Source organism: Danio rerio, chromosome 3 (genome assembly GCF_052040795.2).
Source record: "Danio rerio strain M-AB ecotype USA chromosome 3, GRCz13ab, whole genome shotgun sequence".
Taxonomy (NCBI): domain Eukaryota; kingdom Metazoa; phylum Chordata; class Actinopteri; order Cypriniformes; family Danionidae; genus Danio; species Danio rerio.
In genome coordinates, this window is record NC_141023.1 from 12,917,485 (window position 1) to 12,930,542 (window position 13,058).

Consider the following 13,058-nt stretch of genomic DNA (forward strand, 5'->3'; position numbering starts at 1 on the left):
TTTCTGATCCTTGTCTAGTTCTCTTACACCCCTTTGATTGGTCACACCCTCAAAAAAAAAAACGGCTGCGATTGGGTCTTGCGCGCTGCGTTCTTCACAGATGAGTGACACTGATAAGCAGCAGGCGGCAGCGGCGATCTCACAGCTGATGTATGATAGACACGGTGGAGAAAACTCTGCAGACATGCGCTCGTTTCTGGATGCAAAAGTAACGCTGTAAAACAGCCGAGAAGAGAAGAAAAACAACGCCAGCAGGTCAAATGGGCCACTGTGTGTGTGTGTGAGAGAGAGAGACAGAGAGAGAGAGAGAGAGAGAGAGAGAGAGAGAGAGAGATGGAGTAGGCTCCTTTCATTCTCTTGATCTCAGTGAATTAGGGGCTATTGTTGTATATGTCAGTGAAAGACTGATCCAGCAAACACACACAGTGAAATTGTGCACAGTTTATGAGTTTTAAGTAGTTAAAGCGCTGTAAAGACAGAGCGCATATGAGGTAAATGACGTCAGTAATAACCGGTTATGATTATTACTGAACCGATACCGAATTGTCCGCGTCTGCATCGCAGTGCACCGAAAAAACGATTATTTTTGACACCCCTATTAAAACCTATTATTTTAAACCTTTATTTGTTAGCAAAACATTTATTTTGCCTTCTACTATTATTCTCTTATTTTTCTACAGCGTTTTATAAAAAGTGAAACATTATTTATTTATGTATTTATTTGTTTATTTGGCAGGGACAGTGTACATAAATTAGCATTTCTGCCAATGCACCAGAATTAGCCCGAAGGCTATTTTTCATTTTTTGTCCCTGAACAACCTAAAAAAAACAATACAAGAATTAAACAATCAATCAAACATAGTTAAAAAGTACTAAAATAGACATGGTTATGTAGATATTAATAAAAAAGACTATTTACAAATTACACTAAAACACCAACATTTTGTAATAGAGATAAAAATATTTAGATATTTTATAGATTTTTTATATATACACATTATAGTTTATTTATTTTATTATTATTATTGTTATTTTACACATGCACAGATTGAAAGCTCCTGAATTACATTTTTTTTGACAGTTATTCTTTACAACTGAAGAGTATTTTGGCCTTTTCTTCAGTAAATGAACCTGACATGACAACAGGAGTTGGCAAAAAAAAACAAAAAACAGCCCCTTCTTTGAATTGAACTGACTACTACTCATCTATTGATCTACTATTCATATCCATTAAAAATAAACAAAAAAATGTAAAAAACAGTAAAATTCTAAATCTGTTGAAACACATTGATCTGAAGGCGGTTGGGTTTGCAGCTTGATATTATTGGAGTTCGCTGAAAGGAACAGTGAACAGCTGTTCACTACTGAAACACCACAGAGCCTTGCTAGATCCTACTGTATGGGCGCACGTCCATTATAAAACACTTGCAGCACATTCATTTGTATATATATATATATATATATATATATATATATAGATATACTATATTTTAAAGTGTTCACACAAAGAGAGCACGCAAAGTTTGTGATCGAACAGACTTGTGCGACTCTGATACAGTATATGAGTCGCAGACGTGAGGCTCGTGTGAGCTGGTTAATAGGCTATAGGCTTACTCTAATCCTCGTTACCTTTATATTTGCGTGCATTTTCCTTTGTACAACTGAGCTGGTGTGCAGTGGTTGGAAGTTTATGCCACAGTTATGTCTGTATTTAAAAATGAGGCTGTTTTTGCACAGAGTCTGAAGTAATCAATCACAGAAATGCCATTACATTGATCATTTTAATATGACATATTTAATAATGAAATCAAATAAATATGGAATAATATTTATATATTTATAGTATAATAAGTTAATCTTGTGGCCCAGCTGCCAGAGCACTGAGGCTCACTAGTCGGCCACGGCCCACGGGTTGAGAATCACTGTGCTAAATGACTGAATGTAAAAGCAAGTTTAAATGTATTTGTTGTTAATACTAATCAAAGTGTGAGTAAAAAGTAGCCCTTTTAAAAGTATTCAAGTAGTGAGTCTTACACTGTGAAAGGTGTTTACATGCAATTTGAAAGGTGTTTACATGCAAACACATTCTGTATTAGTGATTGTTTAAGGCCATTTGGTTAATTTCAGTCATCATAACAGAATACACGCTTTATCTTCTCGTCATCAGTCTAATCATTCTCTGTTGTTGTTACAATTTTGCATCTTCTTGGACACTTTTATTGCTTTAAAACTAAATGTTTGCTTCATTTATAAAGTGTCCATGTCTGTATGTTCGTCTGATGCAGTTTTTCTATCTGCGATTTGATTAGATGGCAATCATGGGACTGACCATGGCGATGGGATTCGAGTCTGGTGAAGAACGGTTCCAGAAAGCAGGTAAAACAAAAACATAAGACATAAAATATAATAATGAAGTAAATAACAGGGTGAGAATGTGGTAAAATCTGAAAACGTGGTAAAAATCAGGCGAGGGCTTTGCTTTTTCTGGATTGCTTTGTATTTATGTGAGAACAGCAGACTCGAATGCCATTCACGAGAGAAATTTGAAATCTGAAAAAGCGTACACAACGGCGTCTGGCAGATTTGCGTAAACAAAAACTGCAAAAAAAAAAAAGTACCTCCTGGGACGTCTTTGTCATTCTCCAGAAATGTATGTAGGATAACGTAATCATAATGAGCCTGGGTTGAAGTGTGCCTCAAACAGGTTAGTAGGCTTGACAAACCACCTGTAGAAACACTTTTTCTCAGCCCCTCACCCCCATAACTCTATTTTTATTTTATTTTTCTGAGCACAAACAGTTCTTTTGTATAAGCACTTCTTCTATATATTGCCTCTTCTTACTGAATCGCTGAATGCCTCCTCAACTGTAAGTCACTTCAGTCAAAAAAGCATCTGCTAAATATTTAAATGCAAGTTTAAAAGTGCGTGTTGTGAATAATACTCAAAGTATGAGTAAAAGTAGTCCTTTTAAAAGTACAAGAGTAGTGAGTGTTTTGAGGTTTATGTGTTTAAATGCAACTTGCACATGTATTTGAAAACGTAACATTCCGTAGTGGTAATTAAGGTCATCTGGTGATTTCAGTCATCATGCAGTAGACATCTTTCATCCTCCCATCCTCAGTCTATAAAATCTCTCTGTCACTGACAATTTTGCATGTTTTTGGATGCTTTTATTGCTTCAACACTGTGCGTGTTTGCTTCATTTGTAAAACATACATTTTTTTAGGTCTGTCTGAAGCAGTTTTTCTATGTGCAATTTGATTGGACGGAAATCATGAGACTGATTGTCCAATCACGTACACTGAAATTATTTTTGCCAAATTGTTGCAAACAGCTAATATAGACTGAATTTAAACAAACTAATTAAATTTAGTAATGTTCAGCTTAATTTGTTTGAATTCCGTCGAATAAATAGTTTGCAACCACTTACTATTAAACATATAAAGTAGTGACTGCATATTGACTACGAAGTATATCTAAAAGTACACATTTTAAACTACTTAATAAAGTAGAATTGCTAAGAAAAACTACTCAATTACAGTAATTTGAGTGTAATTTGTTACTTTACACCACTGGTCCCCACGTTGGAAAATCCAGACTCATGAACTCCAGTGGGGGTTTCTGCGTAGAGGAGTTTGTTACAGGCCACTTCTGTTTACAGTTGTGTGTTTGTTGAGCCGTTTTTAGCTTTATTTCCAGTAAGGATGCAGGTTCATTCCCTTTGGAGGCCACAGGGCGACAACTCAATGACACTGTTGTGTTGCTTTGCTTATGTAGAGTGTATGTGTGTGTGCGTGTGGGTATGTTGTCCAGCAGATAGCAGGAAGGTTGTCATACATTTTTGGGGGCAAATTAGTCTTGCTGTATAAAAGGAACAATAGGTGACCCTGGAGCACAAAAAACAACAATCATTAGTTTAATTTTTGTCATACATTAAAGCTGGATGGTTTACTGTATACTGTATTTGGTCTTGGTGCTATTGGAAAATCTGGAATTTGGGGATTCAAAACAATCTAAATATTGAGAATCTACTTTAAAATTGTCTAAATTTAGTGCTTGGCAATGCATGTTACCAAATTAAATGTTGATTTGTTTTAATATTTACTGTAGGTAATTTACAAAGTGTCTTCATGGAACATGATCTTTATGGAATAATGATGTTTGGCATAAAATAACAAAAATGTGTCATGTTTTTAATGTTAATACAAATTTTTAGACAACACAATACTAATATTTTAACACTAGGAGAGTCAATATTTGTGAAATAGTCCTGATCAAAACAGATTTGAAAAAAAGAAATGCTTTATGATATTGTTCAGAAGAAATGTTCTTAGAACTTTATAGAATAAATAAAATATTTTACATTTAATAATTTAATCTGAAATAATGTACTTAGCGTACACAAAAAATGCAAAAAACACTATCGTTTGGCATTACGAAAGGGGGTGGGTGGGGTAACGGTCAGTCAATGAATTGACAGCGGCCCCTGGTGGATTTACATGAAAAAAACAGGCACTAATAGCAATCGCAAGAGAAATTTGAGATAAAAAAAAAAACATACACAGCGGCCTTTGGTGGATTCGTCAAAACAAAATCTGCAAGAGAACGCAGCTACTGGCATGTATTTGGCCCTCTCCAGAAATGTATATAGGGGTACGTATCCATAATGAGCCTGGGTTAGATTTTCTCAGCATTCCTTGTAAAAAATCCTGGGTTCCACACAATTCCTTCACAAAATACTATCGTTACTTTGGGATTAGGAAAGGGGGTGGGTGGGGTAACAGTCAGTCAGTCTGTCAACAGCGGCCTCTGGTGGATTTATGCTAGAAGAGCAGGCACAAATGTCACTCGTGAGAGATCTGAAAAAGCATACACAGCGACATCTGGTGGATTCATGAAAACAAAAACTGCAAAAAAAAAAAAAAAAAAAATGTCGCTCCTGGGATGTATTTCTTGCTGTACAGAAATCTATACAGGGGTACGAATCCATAATGAGCCCGGGTTGGATTTCCTCAGCATTCATTGTAAAAAGCACTGAATACCTCTGAATTCCTTCATGTTGTCCCAACACAAATCCATTAAGATAACTTAATCCATTTTATAAATTTAAGTTAATTGAATAAAAAACATTTAAGTTATTCTCCCGAAAAAACTTAAGAATTGTGTTGTTTCAGCTTATTTTAAATAAGTAGTTTGAACAAGCACACACAATAGAATGAATAGTGTTTTTAGAATGTTAGCAAAGAACAGATTTGAATGAGCATTCTAAAAATGACCAGGGATTCCAAAGTTCTGAAAATGATCTCCTCTATAATAGAACTTCTATTGTTGAGAAAAAGCCATCTGTGTTCCGCAGAGAAGACACAATAACACACTATTGCTGAGGAATATGAGGCTGATAGAGTTCAAGTTTTAGTGAACTATAGTTTAACTTCAGTTTTCTCCATCACTGCAGGATGAGGGCTTGTTTCTCGGCTGTTCTGGAGCACAGCTGCAGGGCTTGGTGTGTTTTGGAAGGAAAGTTTGTCTCTAAGGCCCCATATGCAGGAAGAGGAATGTCTGTCCTGTAAGGGTTTCTGTCCTTGGCTTTCATCCTTTATCACCAAGAGCAAGACATCAAACCCCAAAAGCCCTGCAGCAACATTGTGCTTTAGAGTACATCTGACCCAGATGTAAAGCAAACACGCATAAAATGAAAAAAAAAAAGAAGGTTTTAAACACCTATATCCACTTTGAAGCTCAGTGTCCTTCTGTTGAACACAAATAAACATTTTGTTGTAATATTTTTTAAGATTAAGTGTCGAGACTGTCATGTCAAATTTCAGAAAAAAAAAAATGTCTGGCTTTTTTTAATTAAGAGACCACTTGAAAGTCTATCGATTTAATAGATTTTTTTAAGGTAAAGCTTTGAGTATAATGGTTATATAAACTAAATAGTTTAAAAGAAAACACTGGTACAAGTATATGGGATTTTTAATATTCATAGTGTGTTATATCTATGTTTTTGTCCACTGTTAACTGTAAAACATGACATTTGCCTTCAATTTTTATTTTTATTTAAACTAACCTTATCGTCGTAAATTGCATATTTGTAAATTAGCTCTAAATTAAAGTGTCTGCTTACATCAAATTTTGGAGTGTTAGTCACATCAGCAGCTGAAGTAAGTGGAAGAGGCTGGCAAAGGGCCAGCAGGTAACAGAGCGAGTAAAGGAAAAGCAGGAGAACTTTCCAGTAGATCCAAGAGAAACCGGCTGCGAATCCACCCGAAGCCGCTCCTTTTCCAATTCTAGCCCCAATTCTCTTAACCCTCAGCCTTTTTGCCCCGCTTTATTGTTTAATTGATAATACAATTCTTTTGACTTTAACACAAATAACGGGTCTGGATTGGGTAAGCTACAGTGGTGCCAATATTACTGACCTGAAAAGCGGAGATGAGAGATTCCCGCTGTCATAATAGCTTCTATCTCTACGCCACCTTCCTCCGACAGATCAGGCAGTATTCGCTGCAAAATCTATTCTTTATAAAGCACATCTTTTAAATATATATATTTTAAGCCTTATGTGGCATCGCAATTTTAAAGAATTCTGCAATTTTAAATAGATCATCCTTACGGCAGCGATCAAACTGTTACATGATCAGAGAAAGTGTAAATTCAGTCAAATCAAAACCCATGTTAACACTATTCACTACTCCCTCCCACACCAAAATAAAAGCAGCCAAACAAATGAAACTAAATACACCTAACATAATAACCTACCTCCCAGACTATATATATATATATATATATATATATATATATATATATATATATATATATATATATATATATATATATATATATATATATATATATATATTTATATATATATATATATATATATATATTTATATATATATATATATATATATATATATATATATATATATATATATATTTATATATATATATATATATATTTTATATATATATATATATATATATATATATATATATATATATTTATATATATATATATATATATATATATATATATATATATATATATATATATATATATATATATATTTATATATATATATATATAAACAGGAGAAAATATTTACACAAAAGAAAAGTGTGGTGTCCAATCCCTACTGCTTTTCATTGTGTATATACAGAGTACAATATTTAAGATAGCAACAAACAAACCAAAACAAAATACCAAGGGGGAAAACACGGATAGATAAACAACAAACAAAAGTCAAAATTATACACACACAAAAACGGGAAAACACAATCATCTTTATTACAATCTTTATAACACCCAATTGCAAATCATAACGTCAACCAACCCGCTCTCCAACTCCATGCCTGTTTTCCCTTTTTTAAAAGATGCCCTGGGTCACCCCAGCCAATCCCAGGATATGTCATCTGCGTAATTAGGGCAGGGCCTGTGCAGATGAAAAGAGAGAGAGACACGCACACCTGCAAACGTAACACATTAAACTGACTTGTAAGTTGCAACAAGATTAACTTTGTTTAATAAATTATAATTAATATAAATCATATATGTTGTTATGACTTATTAATCATATAAAAGCACAATCAAGCTTTAATTAATGATTTATTATTTAGTACCACAGATTTGCTTAATGTTTACTTAATTTGTCTATTCAAAATATTACTCAAAATATGTTTTTAACTGGTCCAGAAATTTTATTATATTATATTATATTATATTATATTATATTATATTATATTATATTATATTATATTATATTATATTATATTATATTATATTATATTATATTAGAATAAGTTATATTATATTGTATTATATTATTTGATTTTATATTTTATTATTTTATATTATATTAAATTATATTATTAGATTATTATATTATATTAGAATAAATTATATTATATTATAATTTTTATACTATTTTATTTTATTATATTATTTCATGTCATGTTATATTATATTATATCATATTATATTATAACATTATTATATTATATTGTATTATATTATTTTTTAATATATTATTTTATTTTATATTATATTAAAATATATTATATATTATATATTATACTATACTATACTATATTGTATTATATTATATTATATTATATTTTATTATTTTGTAATATATTCTATTATGTTATATTATATTATATTATATTATATTATATTATATTATATTATATTATATTATATTATATTATATTATATTATATTATATTATATTATATTATATTATATTATAATGCAGATTTTTGTGTATTGTAAAGAGCAAAATCATACATCCTGGGATTGACATTTATAATGGGTGTTTATGCATTTATTTTTTGTCATTAAATAGTTTTAGAAATCGAGAAAGACACTTTATGTAAGTGTGTGAGTAAGGCTTTGTGCTGGTTTGTGTTTAATAACAGTGAAGGTGTGTGTATAAGCATGTGTAAGATACTCTAATTAATCAAAGAGATGATAAAAGTGATAAACGCACACTCTCTGGACGTGCTCCTGGGCTTTGTTTAAACTCAGTGTATGAATAACTCTGGCATTGTGTCTAGTTCGGTGTCACAGGCTCACGGGTGACCAAGAAACAGTCATCACTTTCATATTACAGTGAGTTATCATGGAAAGATCCATTGCGCAACACTCACACGGGGAACCTGCTTGAAAACAAGAGCTGGACGTTTTATCCTGCGATATAATGATGTGGTTTTATTTCTTTTTTTAGACTTTCAGGAATGTGTTAATATACACTAAAAGGATTACGCTGGCTGTTTGTTCAAACTACTTATTTAAAATTAGCTGAAACAACACAATTCTTAGGTTTTTTAGAGACAGCTTACTTGTTTTATGTTCAATCTACTTAAATTTGTAAAACCAATTAAGTTAGCCTAATCGATTTGTGTTGAGAGAACATGAAGGAATTGTGTGGAGCCCAGTATTTTTACAGTGTATACTCAAATAATGATGTTTGCTGTTTGGTCAGACTACTAATTTAAAACTACTAAATGTTTTTTTTGCTGGCAACTTAATTGTTTTAAATTCAATCCTCTTAAATTTGTAAAAACAAGCAATATAATTTAATTGCTTTATGTTGTCCCGACACAAATCGTTTGTGTGTAAACCTGCATATTTGACAGTGATAAGAAGAGGTTTGATTTTTGTTACAGTCACCAGCAATCTAGCTACTGCGGATCACTGGAGAACTACATGCTTGCCTCATATATAAGTACTACAACTCCCAGTATGCACCTTTCACACACCGGTTCCTGTTACCCACTGATTACACACACAGCCAGAGAAAATCATCATGAACTGATTAGTTGGACTATAAAAACAACACAAACACACTTCAGTGCTGAGTCTTTTACCTGTAGCATCTTGAACCGTTTCTCCTTGCCGTGTTTGTTTTGTTGCTGTAATGTGAAGCAGACGCTGACAAGGGAGTGAGGATCTAAATGCAGGGTTTATTATACAAAGATGGTCAGGCAAGCAACGGTCACCATCAGGAGCAAACAGATATATACAGGCAATCCAGAGTTGTGGTCAACAAGCAGGCGAATGGTCAATACAGGCAGGAGGCAGGCAACATAAACAAACAAATAAGGCGAGGTTCAAACAGGAAAGGCAAGGCAGGGAAAATGCGTCGTAATGTTCACTGTCAGTATAACAAGACTCAGCCAGGATTAGGAACTGGTGTGTGTGTGCAGTGCATGACTGGACTTGTAGTCCATATAATTGCGGGTTTGTATTTCTATGCGATACTGTGTGTCTGGATCTGCACAGGCTTTATCGCTGGTGATCGTGACAGTTGATTTGTTTGTTGATTTTTGATGTTAGCCACCTGAACTGACCTCTTTGCCTGTGACTCGACTAGTCTTTTGGATTGCTCCGCATGATACTGTTTGCTCCTGTGTTTGAGCCTTGCCTGCCTGATCATTCCATGTTTAATAACAACACTGCCATTGAATCCTCACCTCCGTTGTCCCGAACCGTATGTTGCAATTTTGATTTTGATTTTTGCATAGGCATGGCTAGCAGGTTCAGAGGTATTTGTGGTGGATATTTACACTTTATATATGTATACAGTGTGACATTTAATTTGTGTTGTTGATTTGGACAAGATTTTTAGAAGAGATTAAACAGGCAAGTTCACCCCAAAAATGTTTTTTTCCTAAAATTTCTAAAGTTTATTTCCTATGTTAAATATAAAAGAAGATATTTTGAAGAATGTTGGGGGATAAACATCCATTGCACCAAATACAGTTTATTCACTTTGCATTAGCAGATAATTCAATATGATCAGATTTTCTTTCTTTCTTTCTTTCTTTCTTGTTTTTTAAAAGAATATTTCACCCAAAAATGAAAATTCTGTCATTGTTTGCCATTCACTTGTTACAAATCTTTATGAGTTTCTTTTTCTGTTGAACTCAAAATATCTTGTAATTAGCTCAAAAATGTTTTAAACTACATTAGGGTTATAATTTTTGGGTGAACTATTCCTTTAAAACTTGCATGCAATTTAAAGTTCTTTTGCATTTTTACTCAAGTATCTTTTATACAAAATTCTTTTAACCGGGTAAAAAAATTAACAAATTTTAAGTAATTTTGCCCAAATAGCAGGGAACATTCCAACCCAGGCTCAATCTGAATATATTCCCGATATTTCTGGAGAGCGCCAAATACATCCCAGAATGTACGGTCTTTGCAGTTTTTGTTTTTGCGAATCTGCTAGAGGCCGCTGTGTACCCTTTTTGAGATCTAAAATTTCTCCTGCGAGTGCTGTTATTGCGTATTTCCACCAGAAGCCGATGTCGACTGACTGAATGACTGACTGACCAATCCACTGGCTCACCCTCCTCCTTCCCTAAACCAAACCCATAGTGTTTTCAAAAGCAATCCAGAAAAATAAAAGCCCTCATGACAGCCTGATTTTTACAATTATTTCAGATTTTACCACATTCTCACCGTGTTATTTGCTTCTTTACATGTTTTTTTTGTTTTACCCGCTTTCTGGAACTGGCGCTAGAACCCTGTCGTCACAGTCAACTCCACGCCACAAGTACGCCACCGTATGCGGCAAACCACTGGACAAACTGGTACCAACAGAAATGCAGTCTATACAGAGGTAAGCAGTCAGCTGGTAAGCGCGAAAAGGAACAGCATCATATCGCCCACTTGTGTTCGTTTTAAATACGATACGTACCTCTAGCTACATAATTTGTGATCTCCAGAAATGTACATAGGGCTACGTTTTCAGAATGAGCCTGTGTTCCAACATTCCCTTAAAAACTTTAATAACTATTCAAATTTTGGGTTTTATTTTCCCTTCAGTATGTAGGTGCATATCAGCCCTCTGTGTCTATATTTTGGTTACAGCCTTGGCGTCTCCTCCACTTCTCATGCTCGCTGTGTTGTTGTGTTTTCTGCTTTCGCACTCTTTCCCCAAACTCCTGCTAAGTGTGTTAGTGTTTATCTTGGCCATGAGCTACATTTCACATCCCCTTAAAAGAACAACAGCATGATGGAAAGTGTGTTTTCCGGAGCAAAAACATGTGTTTACAGAATATTTGCCAGTGTCTAAACAGATGCGACCAAGATAAAGCGTCTGCTGATTTTCAACTCCCAAACAAATTCACATCCTCAAAGGACCGTGCCTGTGATTTTGTCTTTCTAAAGAGTTTTCTATTAGTTTCCTTCCCCTCGTTGTGCCACTTACACTACTTTTTCTTCACTCTCTTGGGTTTCGCAGCCTGATGTGATAACTGAGGTCTGTGGTATTTAAATGAAAAATTAATAAATTAGCGATGTCCTGTTTTGTCATATGATTGTATGCGTCATATTGAATGAGTCAATGCGTAAATCTGCCCAAAACAAACTCATTGGAAAATATGGGTTTATATTAGGTGCACTTAACTAATATGTACGTACGCTAAAATTAATTATTTGTTACAGTGCACTTAAGTAAATACATGTTTTTTTACATGTGATGTGCATATAAAATTCATTTTAAAAATGTGTTTGTCGCATAGTTTATGCCCATTCTTTTCCAATCTGATAAAAGTTTATGCTATTCAGTTGTGTAGATAAGTTTTTATGCACATTTTTAAAATGTATGCTCATCTTGGAATTATTTATAAACTAATTTTGAGAGTAGCACTTGCTTACACTGTAAAAAATAAATCCTTAAAATTTATTAAATAAGTTAAAAAAGCGGCAGCTGTGGTTGCCACTGCCAGTACTTTACCGTTAAAAACACGGTACAATCCGTAAAAGTAATTTCTTATTTTCACAGTAAACTACCGTATTTCATCAATTTATAGAGGTAATATGTCTGTATTTTGAATGACCAACATCTACAAATCTTTTGTTACACAGTTAGACACGTTAGCACACCCATATGCAGGAGGTGATGAAAAAGTTACATAATGAACCAAAGCTCATCACAATAAACTTTTCCCACAAGCAGAAAATATATGTGTATTAATATATAGAAGGTGCTTTGTGTCATTCACACAGCTACTAAACACCAGTATGGTAACACGCATAAAATTAAAGTAATGAAATAAACATTGTTTATCAACATTAGATGTAACATAAATCTCTAATGTACATAACTGATAGGAAAACAACTAAAAAGATCCATAGTAATGTCAACAAAAAGAATAAAAAGGGATGTGCCATACAGGGAATTCTGGGAAAGTAAATTTATGGTTATTTGCCATATATATTAAGGAAACATAGGGTTAAGTAGGTTACGGATTGTGACTTTAGCATTTTTACAGTTTTTTACCGTTGAAATCACGGCCATTTTTTACAGTGTATGATTGATGACGGCTGGCCGTGCATTAGCTAACGTATGATTCATCAATCAGATGACTTCTAACTCACTATAAATAACGTAAGCTGGCGGAGTTAACCAAACGAGTTGCATTTCTCGAGTGGACAGCGACAATGCCCGTGCAACAAACGCAACAAGTTGTATTCTTGTATAAGCAGAAACGCAAGCAATCTGGCTAAGTGAAGGTATCTTTCAAAAGTGCAATGCAATGCAAAGTT

General features: G+C 33.6%; 1 protein-coding gene across 7 annotated transcripts in view; it reads left to right on the forward strand.

Annotated features, from left to right (window-relative positions):
* LOC147845540 (uncharacterized) overlaps positions 1-13,058 on the forward strand; it is an 86,423-nt gene that overhangs the window by 17,995 nt on the left and 55,370 nt on the right. For all 7 annotated transcript variants that reach the window (XM_087244079.1, XM_087244076.1, XM_087244078.1 and 4 more), the window contains exons 3-4: positions 2,310-2,376; positions 11,029-11,127. In XM_087244079.1, the coding sequence (XP_087100205.1) occupies positions 2,310-2,376; positions 11,029-11,127 (166 nt within the window). The remainder of the gene's footprint in view (positions 1-2,309; positions 2,377-11,028; positions 11,128-13,058) is intronic.